Raw genomic sequence first — 21,505 nt, 5'->3', positions numbered from 1 at the left:
AAGGTTTGTTTAGTGGTATAAGTCTTAGGGTGGTCTTGGATTTAGGAGATTTGAGATTTAGTATTAGAAATAGGGCTAGTCAAAGGATAGGTTAAAGGGTCAAAGTTGTTGTTAAGGTTAAGATAATTATTAGGCATTAGGATAAGGGTTAGACACTCAGTGATTTGGGTAGAGTTACACAAAACTAAACCTAATTCCTAACTGACCCATAGAAATAACCTTCTAACCCTAATCCTAAATCTAATCCTTAACTCTAACTTTATCCCTAATACTTTGTCTAACTCTTAACCTAACACTAACCCCAATCTCAACCCTAAACAGTGATTAACTCTAACCCCACCCCAACCCCAACTCCAACCCCAACTGACTCTAGTCTTTAACTATACCAACTAAACCTAGTGCTGTGTTGCATAAACCTAGTCTTGACCACCAAACCTAACTAAATCTAACCCTGAGTCTAACCCTAATAACAAATCTTTTTTTCTTTTTGTTGTTTATTAATTTTTTTTTGGTTTTTTTATTTCTAATTCCAAATCTTACCCTAACCCAGAGTCTGAGTTTGCTGAAGCTAACCTTAATCCTGAGTATACTAACCCTAACCCTGTAACCCTAGCCCTGTAACCTTAAGCATGTAACTCTAACCCTAACCCCTAACTGCAAACCTAATCCTAACCCTAACTCCAGTACCCTATCCTCAGCCCTAGTCCCACCACTGCAGGTGCCTCTGGAACAAGGCACTGCGTCCTCGTGCATGTATATGAGATCCAAGTAGCAGCAGTTGTGTGGTACCAGTTGCACCTGGTGCATGTGGTGACTGGCTGCATACCTGCAGCTGGAAGTGTGCCAACTGTCTGCCAATAATTCCAGCCTTAATGATCCCACTAAGCCAATCCTGCCAAGATTTTTAAATACGCGGCAGCACATTTTCACTGAATTTTACTTAACTCCTCACATTTCTTTATGTGACCTTTTCAAAGCACTCATTTTATCATTTTGCCAGCTTGGCAAATTAGGTTTGCTTATTTATGCTTAGTTCATGAACTAACCATGAACTAAGAATAGTTGGCTGTTCAACTTTAACATGTAAGATACAAACAAACACAGACTATTAGCTTTCAGGGTGAATAAGTTACTCATAGGGCTAAGCTTAAAATACTTACTGTGGTATATGGCCCTTTGCAAAAAAGGGTTTATCAACCCAGTGATCGTATGTTCCCTAGGCTATTTCCTATGCTCTAGTCTCCTGTGCACTGCTAGATGGACTGTACTTTCATAATATTTTGGTATCAGTAGCTAACTCTTAAGGAATGTGGACAATGAACCAATCACTGACCTAGAGAGACATTATAAACTATGGGACTGACCTAGGCCTTCTGCGTGTGTGTGACAGTTATGTAGTTTGGTCTGTTTGTAGAGCTCCTAGCAGTGAGATCAGGACCTGTCCCTGGCACTTAGCTGGCTTTTGGGAACCTGTTCCCCATGCTAGATTACCTGACCCAGCCTTTATATAGGGGGAGGAGTTCAGTCCTGCCTCAACTTGATGCGCCATGCTTTGTTCAAGCCCATGGGAGGCCTGCCCCTTTCTGAATGGAGATGGAGGAGTGGATGGGGAGTGGGGTAGATGGGAATGGGGAGGATTGGAGGGAGGGGAAACTGAAGTCAGTATGTAAAATAAATGAAAGAATGTTAATTAAATAAAATAAATTTTTAAAAAATTAAATTATATAAATTAACTTATTTATAAAAATATAGCGGTCAAAACTCACAAAAAAATAAAATTTTGAGTCATGTGCTTTTATCCTTCAGATGAGAAAACAGAACCATAAATTGGTTATTAAAAGATGGTAACTATTCCTATGACTACTAAACTATATATTATTTACCATCTTTAAAAATATTATAAGTTAGACATTTTTCAGATTTCATTGTGTAATAATATATAAAAGATATAATTCCTCCTAAGCACACCTGTGATTTTTCCACCCCATTCAACATCATCTATGTAGTGCCCCCTTTGTGCACAGTGTTTTACATATCCTAGCACTGTGTAGTATACAAAGAAGACTATGATATCTTCACTCTGCAAGAGTGTTCTCTTGAACTGGTGGGACAGATATGTGTCAGCTAATACCAAAGGATAAGGAATATTGATTCTCATCCTAGTTAACATCCAATGTCTCAATGGAACTATTAGTAGTAGGGTTACAGTTCTCCTGAGAGTGGTGATCTGCAGTAACCTTGGGGAAATTAGTCCTAACGGTGTGTGTGTGTGTGTGTGTGTGTGTGTGTGTGTGTGTGTGTGTGTGTGTGTGGTGTGTGTGTATATGTGTGTGTGTATATGTGTGTATGTGTGTATGTGTGTGTGTGCATGTGTGTGTGTATGTGTGTGTGTATGTGTATGTGTGTGAATGTGTGTATGTATGTGTGTGTGTATGTGTGTGTATGTGTGTGTATGTGTGTGTGTGTAAACACACATTGTGTATATAAACATCTTACTGAGGTTAAAGTTGATGTGCTGCTTGTGTTTATGCTTGGGTGAGTTAGAGGCCACTAAGTAATATCCTACCCAAAAAATAATTAATTAACTAATTAATTAATAATTAATGATAACCATAAAATAATCGTGTTACTTTCCTCCTGACAACACTTAGGAAGATGTCTGAGAGGACCATCACCTCTCCTTTTTCTTCATGACAACTATTAACTTGAATTCAATTTTTAGTTTCTGACTAAAAGTGAAACATTATGGCCTAAAAGAAAACTCTTGGAACGCTCGGGTTCCTTTTTCCTTGGCTTGGTTATCTGGAGAGCTGCCCGTGTTCCACTGGCTGCTCCATGGCTCTCAGCACACGGAGGGACAGCAGCATGGTGCAGGTTACAGTACGTGCTTGTCTCTTTGTAACAGAACTTCTGTGCAGGAGCTCCACACTCCTAACCTAAACCCCACCCCTCACTGTGATGGCTGGAAGGAGAAAGGGCCCCAGAGGCTCCGTGGACTGCCCGATTCCCAGCTGGTGGAACTGTTGGGAAGGATTAGAAGGAGTGGCCTTGTTGGAGGAGAGGTGTCATATGGGTGGTCTTTGAGGTTTCAAAAGCCCTTGCCATTCCCAATTAGCTCTCCCTTTTCCCCACCTCTCTCTGTCTCCCTGTGTCCCTCTCTCCCTTCCCCTCTGACTTTTGAATGTGGAAGGAGCTTTCAGCTACTGCTCAAGCACCATGATGGCCCGCAGCCATGCTTCCGGCCATGAGGGTCATAGACTCACCCTCTAAAACTGTAAACTACTGTACACTTCCTTCTATGAGCTGCCTTGGTCATGGTGTTTTGTTACAGCAACAGAAAACTAATTCTACCACTAGGCCTAACCCCATATAACCCTAATCCCTTCCTTGTCCCTAACACTTAGCCCTAACCATCATTAAATCTAATCCCCATAACCTTCAAACCTAAGCCTAAATAACTTCTAATCCTCCAAATCTAACTCCAACTCTAATCTTAAAAGCCAAGGTCTAGGAGTTAGAACCCTAACAGACTCGTTCTTCAGACACCATCCCCCCACTTAAATGTTTTCGTTTATAAGAGTTGCCATGGTCATGGTGTCTCTTTACAGCAATAAAACCCTAAGACAACATTTAATAACACTTTTTAACCTGTTGCTCCTGCCTGATGTTTCTGAAATTTTCACTGCTTCTACCTGCTATGCTCAAGATTTTTCCTGCCTTAATTCTTTAATTGGCAGAGAAAAAGAACCTGATCTAAAGCCCTAGGCAGTAACATTGTGGGAGACTCATAGTCAAAGATTTCTTCTAAGAACCACTGGCTCAGTATAAGCCAAGCTAAACCATGAAAGTGTTATGCCCAGATTGGGACCCCAAAGAATCCACCACAGACCTTAGGTACAGAATGCAATAGCATGGTTTATTTCTGTTTACAAGCCACGGGCAGGGAAGCTCAATCCAAAGCACTCACTCGTAGTAACCGTGAGGCCAGGAGGAACTTGCTTTTTCTTTGTGTGGCTAGCTTTTTAAAGGCAAAATCCACAAGCCCTTCAGGGGGGTTGGGGGAGTTTTGCACGGGTGCAACTCGGATTGGTTTATTTTTATCTCTGTTCTCTTTTAATTGGGTGAGGGTATGTAACCTTTGAATTTACTGGTTGGTGGTTACAATTTATTACTTTGGGGGCAGTCCAGCACAAGTCCCAGGCTTTGTCCTTGAGCCACCATGGGGGCTGGCTGGCCAAGCACGTACTGCACATAACTCTAAGTTGGTGAGGGGCCCCAGACAGTAAACATCTGGCTGAACTTCATGGCCCTCCCAGAAACTGCTTGCTCAAGTCTCAGGAAACTGAAATTGAGGCCTGATCTCTGAGAGAAGACTGAGCAGCCTGTTATGGCATCTGCTTGGTCCTTTCAAAAGGATGGGCGCAATCACTGAGCTTCCAGAATTCTTCCTCCTTCCTGGAATGGCGGAGAGGGTGTCTAGGGATGGTTGGTGGAAGCCCCAAGTTGATTTATTTCTCCCCTCTTTCAGGAAGGGATCCCCCTCAGACTTTAGCTTCAAGGTGTTTCAGAGAGTAAGAGAATGTTTTTCAGATAGTTCTGACCTCTGAAACTACCCCCTGGAGTGGGGCAAAGAGATCTTAGAGTTAATCAATGACAGTGACTTTTACCCCAAAGGAGATAAAGTTTTCACCTTTATTCTGTAACATCTTTTTCCTCATTAGTGGCAGGATTGCGACAATATATTTTCTTTGTGCTTATCTCATCTCTAAATCAAAATGAAAGGAGCTGTTAGCAAGGCCACTAAGACTATACTTTCTTTAAATCAAGCCATTGGCTAACCTAGGTGCCATTCACCACGCCTACCAGGGACAGAGGTTAGCTAGCTCCCCCTACTGGCCTAAATTCAGAATAGCTGGGAAAGAAAGAAAGAAGGGTAAATTAAAACTTGAGATACCCTCACTGGACTGACTGGGGCTGATCTTGAGATCACCTTCATACAGCATAAGGTGATCCTCAGTAACGCCACTGTGGGGCTTACACAGACTCACTGGTAGCCAAAAAAAGGTCCCTGTGATACTGTTTCACAACAAATCCTCCTGGGAGAGATGAGTGGCTGTCTCTTTGGTCACTGGTAGGGCAACTTCCTCTAAGGATATTTGGGCAGCCATTATCATTAAAAACAAACTGCACACTTTGGTTTCTTCTTAAGCCTTTAATTTATCCACCTTCTCCTTTTCCCTTCTGCAATCTCAAAAAGGTGAACAAACGAACAGGGAGATCCAGAGCGAGAAAAATTTCTCCTTTCTGCTCCACCTCACTTGCTCTACCTCCACTGGCTGACCAGAAGCTCCCAGAATACATGTTTAGCCAATTGGCCAGCACCTTCTTGCTGGCTAATCGTTTTTTCAGGCCATTGTTTGAGATGCACTGGGGTCCTACTCCACTCTGCATGAGATGAGAAGTGACTTTGGTTTACATCACTTCAGACAGTACCGAAATCATTATACTGCTTCCAAAGGAAGAGTGCTGCCTGAGGCTAAGGGCGCTTCTCGCCTTGATCTCTCCGTCTACAGATAAGGTTAGAAGGAATTGCCGTACATCCTGGAATGGAGAAAAACCAGAGGTAACTGAGAAAGAAGAGAAACTGGTGGGGACCAGAACAGCGGGTGTGGGTAAGCAGAACCAGTCCCTCACTGGGAAAGGATCATAGGGGTGCACTTTGGGGTCACACCAACTTTCCCCTTCACTGAGTTGACTCAAGATTAGATGACCTCCACTGGTCTCCCAGCCCTGGTGTCACTGTACAGAAGGGGACAGATGATTCCTTAGGAGTCCCTATTGGCCTGCAGGTTACACCTCCAAAGGTTTTAGTAGAAAATCTTTTTCCACACATGCAGGGCCTGAATAGCATTGGGGTGGGGAAGGGGTGGGGGTGGATAATGAAAAAGCGGCCCTAGAGTTTTTTGTTGTTGCTGTTATTGTTTGAGACAGGGTCTCTCCACATAGCCCTGACTGTCCTGGAACTCACTATGTAGACTAAACTGGCCTCATACTCACTGAGATTCATCTACCTCTGCCTCTCAAGTGCTGGGATTAAAGGCATGCACCACCATACTCAATCTAGGGGAAACTGAATTATACCATCCTTCAATTAGTTATTCTGTAAATAAGGGAAGTTACCTGAAATGCCCTACTCCCAACTCTTCTTTTTCTGTAAGATCACCATGAACTCGCTAGAAAATACAGGATGGACTCAAAAGACTGGATGCAGTGTGCTCTAGCCCAGGAAGAAATGATGTGCCGGGGGGGGGGGGGGGGGGGGGGGGGGGGGGGGCAATTAGGGGGTAAAAAGTCTCTCTCGAGAATCCTTCCACTAAAAAGTAAAAAGTCTCCGAAGCGCCGTCCTGATCTCTGGAACAAGGCTCCCAATGTCCTGCCTATCTGTGCCCACTCCCTCATCCAAGGAGAAACTAGAGTGCTCTTCTGCTGCCCCTCCCACACACTCCCAGACATCTTAAGTGTCAGGAGACAGTCAAAACCCATGTCCTTGCCTTCTACACCTTCACAGAACTGAGAGCTGGGAAATTAAACTGAGGACTAAGGCAAGTATGTTCAATCCTGTGAGCAATTAAATCAGATATATGGATTATCCTATTACTAAACTAACCCCTTTAGAAAGAAGGGGAGTAATTAGACTGGGCTGTTACAAGTGGAAAGTGATTTCTTCACTGCCCATGGGACTAAGATAAGAACTTCCCCACAGAAATCAAAATGACAATTATGAAGAATGGGCAGGCTATTTTCTTTATTGGAGAATATAGGGTTTAGGAAATCTAAAGTTAAGCCTCCTTGTTACACCCAGTTACCCTACACATACCTAAGGAAGACATGGAGGTCTCCAGTCTTCAGATTACAAGAAGCTCTGAGGAAAATCCACTAATACAGGACTGGAATCACAGTAGGAAGTAATCTGAACTGTCTTTCACACCAGTAATTACTATATCAAGATAGGAAAACACAAACACATCCACTCAGACACACACATGCTATTATTAGTTCCATGGATCTCTTAGTCTTAAAATTAATCATTATATTGTAATAATTATGTATTCCAATGTAACTCAAACCCTAAATTTGTGTGTTTCATAGACTAAAGTGTAACATATAAAAACATTATAGGTTAAAATTTTGTAATCACTGAAGGCTCAAAAATTGAGTTTATATACTTCTATACTATCTTTCCCATAATTGGCTTTCCAGCAATAAAAATGAAGTGAATAAAAATGTAATTTATGCGAATGTTCTCCAAATAATTTTAAACTTTAATGAAAATGAGAAAATGGTTACTAGAGATATTCTGCTAACCCAGTAGTCTAGTAGCTAAACACCTGGGCCAGAGCAATTAATTCCCACAATGCACAATTTTAGCATACCAGGAAAGTACTCATTAAGTACAACATACACACACACACACACACACACACACACACACACACACACACACAATGTAAATAAGCTATTATTTATATATTATGTATTATGTAATACATGTGTGTATATATATAATATACAATATTAAATTTTTATTATATATAACAAATAAGGTATTACAAAGTCTGGGAAACAAACAGGCTAAAAGCTCTGCAGAATTAGTCAAACAAGATACATTATTTTATGCACAAGTTATGAGTTCTTGTTTCCATGAAGTTTGAATTTATAAGAAATGTTATCTTTTCAAACAGGAGTTATCTTCACTATTCATAGCTCTGAGTACACTAATGATGTACAACTTAAGCAAATAAAAGGCTGCCATGCATCCTCTCTATATTGGATTTCTTCCCAACATGATTCTTTCACATTCACTAAAACCTGAAGTTTGAAAAGGTGTTACTATACTATACATTGGTGCACTGGAGTGAGAAGGCTATCTGGTAAGGCACCTGCCACCAAGCCTGATGACTTGAGTTTGATCCCTAGAACCCACATGGAGGAAGAAAAACTGACTCCCCCAAGCTGACCTCTAATACATACATATATACATACAATCACATATACATACACACAGAAGTAATTATATTTATTTAAAAATTGTTTTCTCCAATGTAAATATTTTGACTATTCTCTGAGATACATATTTTGGACCAAGGCCTTCCCACATTCATTACATCTATAATATTTGCATATAGCATGAATTATCTATTAAATATGTTTGACATTTCAATAAAAACTTTGCCACGGGGCAGGAGAGATGGCTAAACAGATGGTGGCCAGCAACCAAATGGCAGGTGATAAATGTCTGTAATTCAGTCCCAGGAGGTCTGACACCCTCTTCTGGCCTTCACAGTGTGTCTATCAGGCAAGCCTGTGATGTACAGACATGCATTCAGACAAAACACCCATACACATAAATAAATTGTGTTTAAAAAGAAAAAAAAACTGCCAGCAGGCTGAGGGGATGGCTCAATGGGGCAAGTGGATGCTCTTCAAGCATGAGGACCCAAATTCAGACCCCCATCATTCATATCAAAAACTGGGCATAAGCCAGGCATGGTGGGATATGCCTTTAATCCCAGAACTAGGGAAGCAGAGGCAAGTAGATCTCTGTGAGTTCAAAGCCAACCTGATCTACACAGTGAGTTCTAGAATAGCCAGAATTACAGACAGTCTGTCTCAAAAAAAAAAAAAAAACAAAATTTTTAATTAAATAAAAACAAGCAAAGGCTGGAGAGATGGCTCTGCAGCTAAGAGCACTTACTGCTCTTCCAGAGGACCCATGTTCAATTCCCAGCACCCACATGGCAGCTAATAACTGTCTGTAACTCCAAAACCTGATACCCTCACACAGAAACATGCAGGCAAAACCACCAATGCACATAAAATAAATTAAAAAAAAAAAAAAACTAGCTGGGTATGGCAGGACAACTTGAGTAACTCTAGCACTAGGAGACTTAGAAAATTAAAATTCTGAGGGCTTGCTGGTCCCAATCAATGAACTCCAGGCTCAGTAAGAAAGTCTGTCTCGGGACTTGGGAGATAACTCAGAATAAGGATACTTTCCACCATGCCTAACAACCTTTAAGTCCAATCCCTGGGACCCACTGGTAGAAAGAACTGACTCCTGCAAGTTGCCCTCTAACCTCTGAACATACATGTATGTGCACACACATATAAGCATATAAATAAATAAATTTAAAATTTTTAAAGACAGGGCTGGAGAGTTGGCTCACTGGTTAAGAGCACTTATTATTGCTCTTGTAGAAGACTGAGATTTGGTTCCCAGCACCCACATGACACTATGAATTGTCTGTAACTTCAATTCCAGGGGATCTGATGACCTCTTATGGCCTCTGTGGGCAGTGCATGTAATGTACAGACACTCATACAGGCAGAACACTTACATAGATAAAAATCCTTTAAAATCTTTTTAAAAATAAAAATTTAGTCAGGTGGTGGTGGCACACACCTTTAATTCCAGCACTTGGCAGGTGGATTTCTGTGAATTTGAGGCTAGCCTGGTCTACAGAGTGAGTTCCAGGACAGCCAGGGCTACACAGAGAAAACCTGTCTCGGTGGGGAGTGGGGAGAATCTTAAACCTTGTATCAAAAACTAAAGTGAGGTCAGCAAGATGGCTCAGCAGCTAAGGCATCTGCAACCAAGCCTGACCTCCTGAGTTAGCTCCCCAGGATCCACATGTTGGAAGGAGATAACCAACCCCCAAATTATCCTCTAACCTCCACACACAAACCATGTCACATGCACACCCACACATACACATTAACACACAAAACAAAATGTTTAATGTAATTTAAAAAAATAAAATGGCAGAGAGCAATAGAGACAACCAATATTGACCTCTGAATTCCACACATGCCATCATGCATGTGCACACATGTGCATATGCATACACATGTGAATGCATGCACACACGCACACAGCTTGCCATAATCTTTACATCAGGAACGCTTCCCTCTAGTATGAATTCTGTTATGATGCCTAAGGATTGAAGATCTGGAAAAGGCTTTGCCACATGCTTTACACGTGTAGGGCTTCTCTCCAGTATGAATTCTCTGATGTACAATGAGGTGTGAACAACGTCTAAAGGCTTTGTTGCACTGTCCACATTTGTAGGGCTTCTCTCCAGTATGAATTCTATGATGCTTTCTAAGACTTGAGCTTGTGGTAAAAGCTTTGCCACACTCTTTACATGTGTAGGGTTTCTCTCCACTATGAACTCTGTGATGTCTTCTGAGATCCGAGCCTTTGGTAAAAGCTTTACCACACTCTTTACATTCATAGGGTTTCTCTCCTGTATGAGTTCGATGGTGGTACATAAATGATGGCCATTTGTGAAAGGCTTTGCCACATTCTTCACATTTATAGGGCTTCTCACCAGTATGAACTCTCTGATGCTCACAAAGTTTTGAAATCTGAGTAAAGGCTTTCTCACACTCTTTACACTTGTAGGGCTTCTCTCCAGTATGAATTACATGATGTCGTTTCAGGCTTAAACCATTGCTGAAGGCTTTGCCACACTCTTTACATATGAATGGCTTCTCACCAGTGTGAATGTTTTGGTGTTCATTAAGATTTGAAATATGAACAAAGGTCTTACCACACTCCTTACACTTGTGGGGCTTTGCTCCGGTATGAATGGCATGATGTCGTCTAAGAGTGGAACACTTGATAAAGGACTTGCCACATTCTCCAACATAAACTCTCCGGTGTTGACTAAGATGCCAGCTTTGGTTAAAAACTCGGCCACAATCTTGACATTTGTAAGGTTTCTCTCCAGTATGAATTCTCTGATGTTGTCTGAGGTTTGAACGTTTGTTAAAGGTTTTGCCACACTCTTTACATTCGTAAGGTTTCTCCCCTGTATGAATTCTCTGGTGGTAAGTAAAGGCTGAACAATCAATAAAGGCTTTGTCGCATTCTTTGCATTCAAAGAGTTTCTCTCCAGTATGAATTCTCTGGTGCACATTAAGATATGAACAACTATCAAAGGCCTTACCACATTCTTTACATTTGTAAGCCTTGTCTTGAAGGTGGGAACTCAGATGAAGATCTTTTGAGTCCTGATGAAAGACACATCTGTTACCTTTGTAAACATTCTCTGGAAAAGGAATATGTTTACTATGATTTGAACCATGATTAATGTCTTTATGGGTTTCAATGCATTTATAAGTTTTCTCTCCAATATAAATATCGTGGTAATTATTATTATTTTTTTTTTTTTTTTTTTTTGGTTTTTCGAGACAGGGTTTCTCTGTGTAGCTTTGCGCCTTTCCTGGAACTCACTTGGTAGTCCAGGCTGGCCTCGAACTCACAGAGATCCGCCTGGCTCTGCCTCCCGAGTGCTGGGATTAAAGGCGTGCGCCACCACCGCCCGGCCTGCGCCACCACCGCCCGGCCTGCGCCACCACCGCCCGGCCGGTAATTATTTTTGATACAGCTCCGACTAACAGTCTGTATAGTTTCATTAAACATGCCCTCCCTTTCCCAAATAGTTGTATCTGTGTTTTGACTTAACAATGATGGGTAAGAATCTCTGTGAGTTTGAGGCCAGCCTGGGCTACAGAGTGAGTTCCAGGACAGGCTCCAAAGCTATGCAGAGAAACCTGTCTCAAAAAACCAAAAAACAATGATGGGTAAGAAAATTCTTTCCTACATTCACTAAAATTGTATATTTTGGCACAAGGCGTTGTTTGTTTACTGCAAAATAATGAATTTTTTGTAAAAAAAAAAAAAAACTCTCAAACTGATCACATTCAGAAATATGTTCATTTTCTAATCTATCTCCAGAAATGTTTGAATAAAAGTATAATCCAGTGCTACATTTTAAACTGTTCAGCTTACTAGTTATACCTTGACCTAGGCCCCTTTCAGATGTCCCCAGTTTCCTTGCAAAGGAAAAGTACATTTCAAATGTCGCTGGGAACATTTGCTTATTGAAAGGTAGGGCTCTTCATGAGTACCTGCCATAACCTGAGTCTTTTTGGCAGAGATGTTTGTACTATTGTTAGTCACACACTGTCCACTGTAACACACTTTCTGACCTTCATTCTCACTTACACTTTCCCACGTTTTCCTTAAATGTGAACTGTCAATGCCACACTGTTCATGTCTTCTTAGTACTTCTTGGAATGAACGCTTTATGTTCTCCTTCGATGAAAAGTATTGGGTATAATGAGAAGAGACCACTGAAAGAAATAAAAACAAATGACCAGACTCAGTGAGAATACTGTGCACACACAACATAAGAAATCAGAGCAAAGAGAGGACATTAGCAGAGAAGCGGATAGCAAAACCAAGGCACTCATTACCCACAGGTACCAGCATGCTGACCAAATCCATCTGTAGATGCTGCAAGCCAAAGATACATGAAGTAGGATTTCAGCCGATTATGGCAAGCTAACACCTGGAAGAAGCCAAGGGCCTTCCAGAGGTCAAGCTGAGGCTCAAGGAGTCTTGGGAATACTGGCTTTTGACTATTAGCCGTTTCCTACTATGAATTTCTCATGTGCTATTGTAACTTTTCCATCATTCATTGGGCACAATCTCCCCTCTACTAATGGAATATTTAGATAACCTTCTGTGCAGTAACAAAGCCGGGATCCCTAATTTCAGGCCTTTCTGTCATTACTGTCATTAGCAGCATCCGGCCAGGACCATCCCCAAAAGTATCTTATCAGAGGTACCTCTGTACTCTCTAAGAATAATTAAGCATCCAGACTATAGGTTTGAGAAGGCCTGGAAGATATGCTAATTAAGTTTAACTTTCCCCTTTCCAAAGTCTTATCTCTAGTTTTAGCTCCATCTTTAACTATTAACTCAGAACCTAAGGGTTTCTACTTACAGATATATCAAGCCGACTCAGGCTGGCCAGCCACCAAGAGCACTCCCCTGCCCTGCCAGAAAACCGCAGTAGCCAAAATAATTTTGACAGATAAGGGGCCAAAGGAAAATAAGGAAGTTTTATTTCCACTCGTCACTGACAGACTCCTAACACTTTAACTAACCACTTCTAAGAACAAAGTTGAGCACATAAAATCCCCCTTGCTCAGATATTGACCGAATTTAGAGCTCAGTTGATTCTATTCCCCATTAGTCACTTCCCTTTTGGGTTGCAGATGGTGGCTGGCAATTACTGCTCTTTTGTGTGGATCTTATTGCCCCTCCTTTTGACCCTGAGGAAATTCAAGCCTGGTGACCCTGCTTTAGCCAGAGCATTGCTATTGCATGGGTATATAACTGTAAACCTCAGAGACTTGGGAGGACTAGACTGAGAAAAGAGAATGGAAGAACTAGATGGGTAAGAACCAGAAAGGAATGAACTGAAATGGGGAAGAACTAGATTGAAGGGCTAGAAGAGAGTATTAGAGGAATGAGATGGAAGATGAGGAAGAGCCAGATGGGGAAGAACAAGATGAGGAAGAAGGAGATGGGAGAGAAGCCAAGATGGGAAAGAACTAGATGGATGAGAACCTAGATGAGGCAGAACTAGATGAAGGAATTAAGATAGAACTTAGAGGGAACAGTAGATAAATGTAGAGAGAAATTGGGCAAGAAAGGAGCTAAATAAGAGAGCAGAACAGAAACTGTGTAGAAAGAGAACCGACTCAGAAGAATAAAGCGAATGGAATAAAGAGTTTCATGTATGTAGATTCAATAGAGTACCCCTCAGATTACCCCACACCATCCTTAGCCTCCTCCCCCAGGACTCTGGAAGAAATTTCCTCAGGGCAGGTCCCCGAGGAAATTTCGATATTTAAACCTTCCAGATGAACATAGCACTTAGGGAGGTCATGCAGCCGGGATTGTTATTTAATAACCACAGCTTTCCAATGCCCACACAACACTGGGAAGTTAGGGAAACACTCTCCATCTCCCTTCCTCTTCCTAAGGAGAACACAGAAAGGGTAAAACACATGTACAAACTCCTGGCTTTCTTGGGGACTATCTAAAAACTGGTTTCTATCGACCATGACACAAAAGTCCTACCAATAAATTATATTTTAGACAGCAGTATGGGCCAAAAAAGACCAAAGGTATAATACCAAAGAAATGATAGTGTACATATATTCAACAGGGGCAGGAGAACGAGAAATACAAGTCAACTTTTTCAAAAAAAAAAAAAATGCAAGCACATATACAGAGAAGAAACCGTGAAGTATATTTGAGAGGCTTCAATAATTTGGTTATAACTGATTGTCGTATTACCTGGTAGAGTGCACATTACCTTGGAAAACTGTCACACATTGTTTAAGCACACTGAGAAGCAAGCTCTAGAAACATGGTTCCTCCCTGCCCCACTTCAGACCCAAGCATGCTGGTTGTCGCCAAGTGTCCTCCAAAGTCTGGGGATGGGTTGCACCACCCCCAACTCTATCATAGGGACAAAAAGAGCTGCAAAACAACCCACAAATAAAAACACAGGGCTTTGGTTTTTCTTTTTAAGACAAGGTCTCTCTGTGTAGCCCTCACTGTCCTAGAAATATATAGATCAGGCTGGCCTCAAACTCAGAGATCAGCCGTGTGTGTGTGTGTGTGTGTGTGTGTGTGTGTGTGTGTATGTGTGTGTGTGTGTGTTATGTGTGTATACATATATACATACACAATACACACACACACACACACACACACACACACATATATATATATGACTATTGTAGATCATTTCCAGACCATATATAACACATGGATGGAGACAACGCATAAATGTCAGACAGATGACTTTTTTAATTTCTTAAAATGTACTACTTCTTAGTTTATTTAATTAACAAGTTTAAAAATCTATGTATCTATCATATACACTGTGATATTTTACCATAAATACACACGGTGGACCTAACACATAAATTATTTCACACAACTATCATTTTGTGATTAGAAAAATTTCTATCCATTCTATTAACACTTATCAAGAAGACAAAATAATTACTCATCAAGCTGCACAGCAGCACTCCTGACGGTCTTAAATCTATTAAACGATGTCCTGTAGCCTTTAATACAATCTAGACCTCCCAATGGGCAAAGCCACTGAGGCTAACTTTTCCAGACTCCACATGAGCGAGTCTCTCTTTGGTTTATTTCATTTAATGTAAAACCCTGGGTGTTACTCATGTTGCCTTAGATTACTTTTCTATGGTTGAACAGTAATCTATTGTAATCTAACGTGCCTTTACTCATTTGTCCATGGAAAGCCACCTGGGTTGATTATTTATGCTGCTCTGGACATGGCAGTAAAGCTCCCTATTATGTGGAATGATTTATGTTCCTTACCTAACATCCAGCCACGGAACCGCTAGGTCATGAGGTCGTTCTAAGTTTTTCTTTTCTTTTCTTTTTTTTTTTTTTTTTTTTGGTTGTTGTTGTAACTTCTCTACTATTTTCCACAACAGCTTCACTAATCTACTGTTCACTGGTTTAAAAATGGACAAATCTCAGTGAAAATTAACAGTATACAAAGAGACAGGGAGATCTGGCTCAACTGAGAACCTAGAATTCTAGAAATTGACCCTAAAAAAACTCAGGTTTATGAATTAGCCAAAGAAATCCACCATTTAAAGGATGTTAAATGACCTAAATGAGAACAAAGAAAACTTGGTACCAACACACCGTGCTGAAAGAAAAAAATTTGTATTAAAAAATAAAAAAAATAAAAAAAGAACAAAGAAAACAACGGAAAGATGGAAATGAGAAGATGAGCAAAGAGGTAACACATACATGCAAGCAAAACCCCAGTGCACCTGAAGTAAAAATAAATAAAAAAAATACCGTCGTGCTTCTTAATAAACTCGCTTGGCATAAGACAGCCTGTGCAAGACCTCCCAACCCCGGCTTTCTATCTTCCCTAGCCTCTTCTTCCCTGGTCCATTCTCTCTCAGGAACCGGTCCCTGAAGAACGACCTGCTGGTCCAGGTCACCTGGGCATACAGTCACCGTCTCTTGTTTCTTCACACTCCAAGGCTCTTCCCTTCGCTCTAGAAAGGTGACCATGAAAGACTTACGATTCTTGAGACTCTCAAAAGGAACTAATGACATCTATTCCAGTTGTGTGATTAATACAAAAGAAGATTGAACAGGGCTGGAGAGATGGCTCAGCAGTTAAGAGTACTTACTGCTCTTGAAGCATACCTGGGTTCAGTTTCCAGTACCCACATGGAAGCTCACATATATGAAACTCCATTTCCAGGAGATCTACTGCCCTTTCTAACCTTCATGGGCTCCTGCACACATGGGTGCACAGATATTTACTCGGGCACACATACATACACATAAAATAAACAAATATTTATTTTTTTAAAAAGATATAACAAGATTCTAGAAGTCTGTTTCTCCAAACATTGGTTCTTGAGACTTACAGAAGAATTCTAACTTGTAAATCCTGGGATCTACTTCCAACTACCACCAAATCAAAGGCAAGGGGTAGAAACTATTTTATGATGTAGCAAGTTTTTATGCCAATGAGTTCCTAATAACTACCACAAATGAAGAATGTGTATTACCTCAAGAAATGGAGTGGGCAGTTGGGCAGTGGTGATGCACGCCTTTAATCCCAACACTTGGGAGGCAGAGGCAGGCAGATCTTAGTGAGTTTGAGTTCCAGGACAGCCAGGACTGTTACAAAGAGAAACCCTTCTCGGAAAAATAAAGGAAGGAAGGAAGGAAAGAAAGAAAGAAAGAAAGGAAGGAAGGAAGGAAGGAAGGAAGGAAGAAGGAAGGAAAGAAGGAAAGAAAGAAAGAAGGAAAGAAAAAAGGAAAGAAAGAAGGAAGGAAAGAAAGAAAGAGAGAGAGAGAAAAGAAATGGAGTGGGTTACAAGCATATCACAAAAATATTACCTATACAAATACCTCATTTTTACCTGAAAAGCAAGAATCTGGAATACACTCATGCAGTATAAAGGTATGCAGGAGATATTCCCCAGAGGAAGGAAATGAATGTTGGCAGACCCACAGAGAGCAGGTTTCTGTAATTCTCCACCATCACATCCCTGTATAAGTCCTGCTGAACACAGTCCAGACATTCCCATTCTTCTGGAGAGAAATGAATGGCCACATCACCAAATGTCATCAGGTCCTAAAAGAAATAGAAATAACATATTAACTATTATTAACATTGACAGAGTTCCTAATTTGGCCAAAGATGAAAAGAGCTAGAACTGATTCTGACAGTAGTCTTAATTAATCATTAAAATGTTTGATGCAATTATATTTGCTTCTATATTATCTAACTCTGCAAAAAAGATGATAAAAGAGCCACAAAACCAATGTAGGTAATATTCTTATGAAATAATCAACGTTTTTTTTGGGGGGGGACAGGGTTTCATTGTATAGCCCCAGCTTGCCTAGAACTCACTGCATGGACCAGGCTGGCTTCAAACTCACATAGATCCACTTGCCTCTGCCTCTCAGGAGCTGGCATTAAAGGGTGCACCATAACATCTGGTGAAATAATGAAATTTTAAAGACAGGCATCAAGAAAGGAATAAATATATTAAATACTATATTTATATTTTAAAAAATAATAAACTAATTGTATTCCTCAAATGAGAAATTCACAATGAGTTACAAGAGTATTTCCAAATTTTAATGTATACAAGCATAAATTAGAATATTAAGCCGGGCGGTGGTGGCGCACGCCTTTAATCCCAGCACTCGGGAGGCAGAGCCAGGCGGATCTCTGTGAGTTCGAGGCCAGCCTGGGCTACCAAGTGAGTCCCAGGAAAGGCGCAAAGCTACACAGAGAAACCCTGTCTCGGAAAAAAAAAAAAAAAAATGAAAAAAAATCAGAATATTAAAATGAAGATTCTGACTCGGTAGTTTTGAGTTGGAAACACCAATGATAATGGTGACAGATAATCTTGAACAACAGACCCTGGGTTAGAACACTAAGACTTGATTTGGGAATTTACACTGAAAAAGTTTTTTAAGGTATTCACATTTTATTATAAACAACAAAGATTACAAATGTTTCTTGATCTTTTAAAATATACTAGGTGTCACTAACATTTTTTTCAAATCTTTTAAAAGATTGTGTCTGTGTCTGTGTCTGTGTGTTGGGGCACGTACACACACACACACACACACACACACACACACACACACACACACAAAGGGTGCAGGCCAGAAGAGCACATCAGATTCCTTGGAGGTGGCAGTTGCAGGATGCCAGGCTTGTAATGTGGCTACTAGATGCAAACTCCAGTCTTCATTATTGGATAGCAAGCACTCTTAACTACTGAGCCATCTCTCCAGAGCCCAGGTGTTCAAATTTGAATGTCTAAATTGAGAGCAGTAACCAGTAAATGGTAAGGACCAGGTTTTACCCAAGGTTATCTGACCTTGAATTCATACAAAAGAAGCATAAAGGCCAAAATAAAGTCTAAGTGTTAAAAGAACGTTCAGAGCAATTTTCATAATGGAATAATGGAAATAAGAAAGCAGCAAGACCCAAAGTGGCAGAAGAAAGGCATTCAGTTAAGGACTACTTCGAGAAAATACTTGAGTCTTTAAAGGGGTGGGGGTAGCTAAAGAGATAGCTTAGGGCTGAAAAGCATTGCTGATGCAGGGAGAAAGACTAGACATTTTCACTTTGATAAAAGTAAGCAACATGCTGTCATACAAAACTCACTAATCTGTTTGAAATTATGCTTTGCTTCCTTTTCAGACACTATTAATATGCACACACTTAACAACAGAAAATAAGAGCAACATCTTGAGTCTTACATTTTCTTCCATTTTTTTCCTATTCTTCATTTACTATCTGTTTTACACTATATTTTAGATTTTTAAGACACTTGGAAATATATGGTTTTTTTTTTCTCAAAATACAAGGCAAAAAATATATCCATGACATGAAGATGTACTACAATGAAAACCTACACACTAAGATCAGCTTCAGGACCTCCGCAGTTCATTCCCCAAAGCAAAACACACAGAGAACTTTAAAAGTTTCTGTATCAACTATGACGGTTTATGCAAGACATTTAAGAAGTTCCCAAGCTAGAGAGATGGCTCCGTGGGATCACTTGCTGCTCTTGCAGAGGACCGGAGTTTGGTTCCCAGCACCCACGTCAGGTCGCTCACAACTGGCTATCACTTCTGTTCAGGGGATCCAATGCCCTCATCTGGCCTCCACGGGCATTCTATATGCACGTGCATATGTATACACACAAAAATAACAACAACAACAAAAATTTTAATTCCACAAGATAAAGATAAAAGCAACTAACTTTATAATGAAAAATCCGACAGGCAGCACATTAACCTGGTGAATGAAGTTTTAATCCGCTATGTAGAACAAACTGGCAGGGAGCAGCAACTATCTGGCTCCAGGACCTAGCCTGCCCCACAACCGCTAGCCTATATTATAGGGATCCTCTCCTGAGATCCCGGTGATGAACACACATCTGAAGTGATGCTAGGCTGCAGGCACACAGCTGCCCAGAAAAGTCTGGCTCAGCAGGATCTGAGATCACAACGCAGGCTGGACAACTAGCAGCTTTGCCAGAGATCCCACTGCCTGCCCTGCACCATCCCGGAACGGAACACGATGGGACCCAGAGTCCCCACTGTCTACACAGCCCCCACCCCGTATCGGAGGAGACCCGGACCCCATGACCCTAACAGCAGACTCCAGCGCCAACTGCGGAGCCCGTGTCCTATCAGGACTCCAGGCGGATACTCACCATCTCCTGGCTTCCGAGGTATCCGTGACTATCTGGGACCGCCACGCGGGGAACAGGTCACAGGGCGACAAGGAACCCAAAAACTTCTGCGCCTCTGCAGCACAGGACCAGAAGCTCCCAAAGGCGTTCAAGATGGCAGGCTCCAGAGAAAGCCCGCGAGGTTTTAAAACCCAGCCCTCCGCCCTGGCTACATTCCTGATTGGACACTCGTGAAACAATGTTGGGACCTGGCCTCCACCGACCCACTCCCACACCCTCCTTGTCCTCCTATACTGATTCCCTGCACGTTTCCTTCCTCCTGAACGCTCACTGCACCACTGCACCGGAGGTTCTTTGTTTCTGTATCCTGCATCTGGTGTAAACAGCTAGTATGCAAGAATGTAAAACTTCGGTGGCGAACTTCTGCCCTCTGCCCTTCCGGGTTCTCCCATTGTGCTGTAAGCCTGTATTTAAGGCCTCCTTCCTCCTTCAATAATGGCATTTGGCCCTCTGCTGAGACGAATGACTCGCTGTTCTTGTCTCTGTTTTTTGATCCACAGCCCCTCGCTTGGACATGGTGAACGGGTGGTGGTAGTGCGGGCGTTACCGCTACAAGACAACACCACTGATCTAATTTTTCTGGCTTTGGAAGGTCTCATATATATATACCACAATAAGTTATGGGAGAGGAATCGTCAACTCCAAGCATCTCTTTCTGTTTATAAGACCTATATCTGACAAAATTCTGTAACTAGATATATTACATCTATGCTGCAGCTATCTTTATAATTTTGAAATGTTTTCACATTTTATTATGCTTTGTTTGAATCTAAAGATAGGTCAAGTGTTTATTATGACAAATTTTTGGGAGCTAATTCCCTTCACAGTGAGACCTCGGAGTGGGAAGTGAAGCTCAGTGGTTGAGCCTTCGCTTTGCATGTACAAGACTGTGGGTTCAATACCCAGAATCACAAAAAAAGTAAATACATAATATGGACCCTTTTTCAAATTTGCCTAAAGGCACCATAGGGCCCTGACATGCAGAGCCTTCTTTGGGGAAGTATTGGAAGGTTTCGGTGTAATGAACCTGGTTCTTGAAAAGGGCAAGGTGCCTGAAGCGTTTAACTAATTATTCTTTATCAATAAAAAATCGGAAGTCAGATATGAGGTAAGAACCTGAAAGATCAGAGAAGCAGGGCAGCAGCCACCAGTGACTTCCTACCTCTTCTGCTCCTTCCTCCAAAAGGCCTGAGATCCTCTCTCAGCCCTGCCTTATTACTTCCTGCCTCCTATCTGTCCACAGTCCTCCATACCTGACCTTAATTTTGGTCAGCTAGCGGCTAGCTCCACCCTCTGACTCCAAGCAAGCTTTATCTTCAGAATGAAATCAAAATATCACACGACAGGTACCAGGAGGCCCGCACAACTGCAGCATCCTGACAACTCGTTCACACCCCCACCCTACGCCACCTAGTCCTCCCTCCAAGCAGACGGCACCCGGCCTCTTCTGGGGAGGGTTTAAAGAGAATTTTCAAAAAGGGTTGACTTCTGTTTGTCAGTTTATTTACACCTGAGACTTTCAAAGAAGTGATCTGAGTCCATGTTGCAAAAGTGCCCAGAGGGACTGGAGAAATGGCGCGGGTTAAAAGCACTGGCTGCTCTTCCAGAGAGAGCACCCATATGGCAGCTAACAGTAGTCTGTAACCCCAGATCCAGAGGCTCAGTCACCTGCTCTGGCCTCTGCTGGCACTGCAAACATGTGGTATTAAATCATTCCACTTGCCGTTTGGGTTAACAGTTATAAACCTGGTCTAGAAGTCACCATCATCTCTGA

At 41.5% G+C, this 21,505-nt stretch overlaps 1 protein-coding gene across 1 annotated transcript; it reads right to left on the bottom strand.

Annotated features, from left to right (window-relative positions):
* Positions 1–7,631: 7,631 nt before the first annotated feature.
* On the bottom strand, positions 7,632–19,856 carry LOC128125495 (zinc finger protein 665-like). The gene is made up of 4 exons (XM_052762948.1): positions 19,693–19,856; positions 16,955–17,081; positions 12,074–12,201; positions 7,632–11,076 (listed from the first exon to the last, which is right to left on the bottom strand). The coding sequence occupies exons 1-4, from the start codon at positions 19,693–19,695 to the stop codon at positions 9,955–9,957; spliced, it is 1,380 nt and encodes a 459-aa protein (XP_052618908.1). The 5' UTR covers positions 19,696–19,856; the 3' UTR covers positions 7,632–9,954.
* Between the last annotated feature and the right edge of the window lie 1,649 nt (positions 19,857–21,505).

The sequence above is a fragment of the Peromyscus californicus genome, unplaced genomic scaffold (genome assembly GCF_007827085.1).
Source record: "Peromyscus californicus insignis strain IS unplaced genomic scaffold, ASM782708v3 Scaffold_4__1_contigs__length_199733344, whole genome shotgun sequence".
In the NCBI taxonomy this organism is placed as follows: domain Eukaryota; kingdom Metazoa; phylum Chordata; class Mammalia; order Rodentia; family Cricetidae; genus Peromyscus; species Peromyscus californicus.
This window is presented reverse-complemented; position numbering and strand designations above follow the sequence as displayed.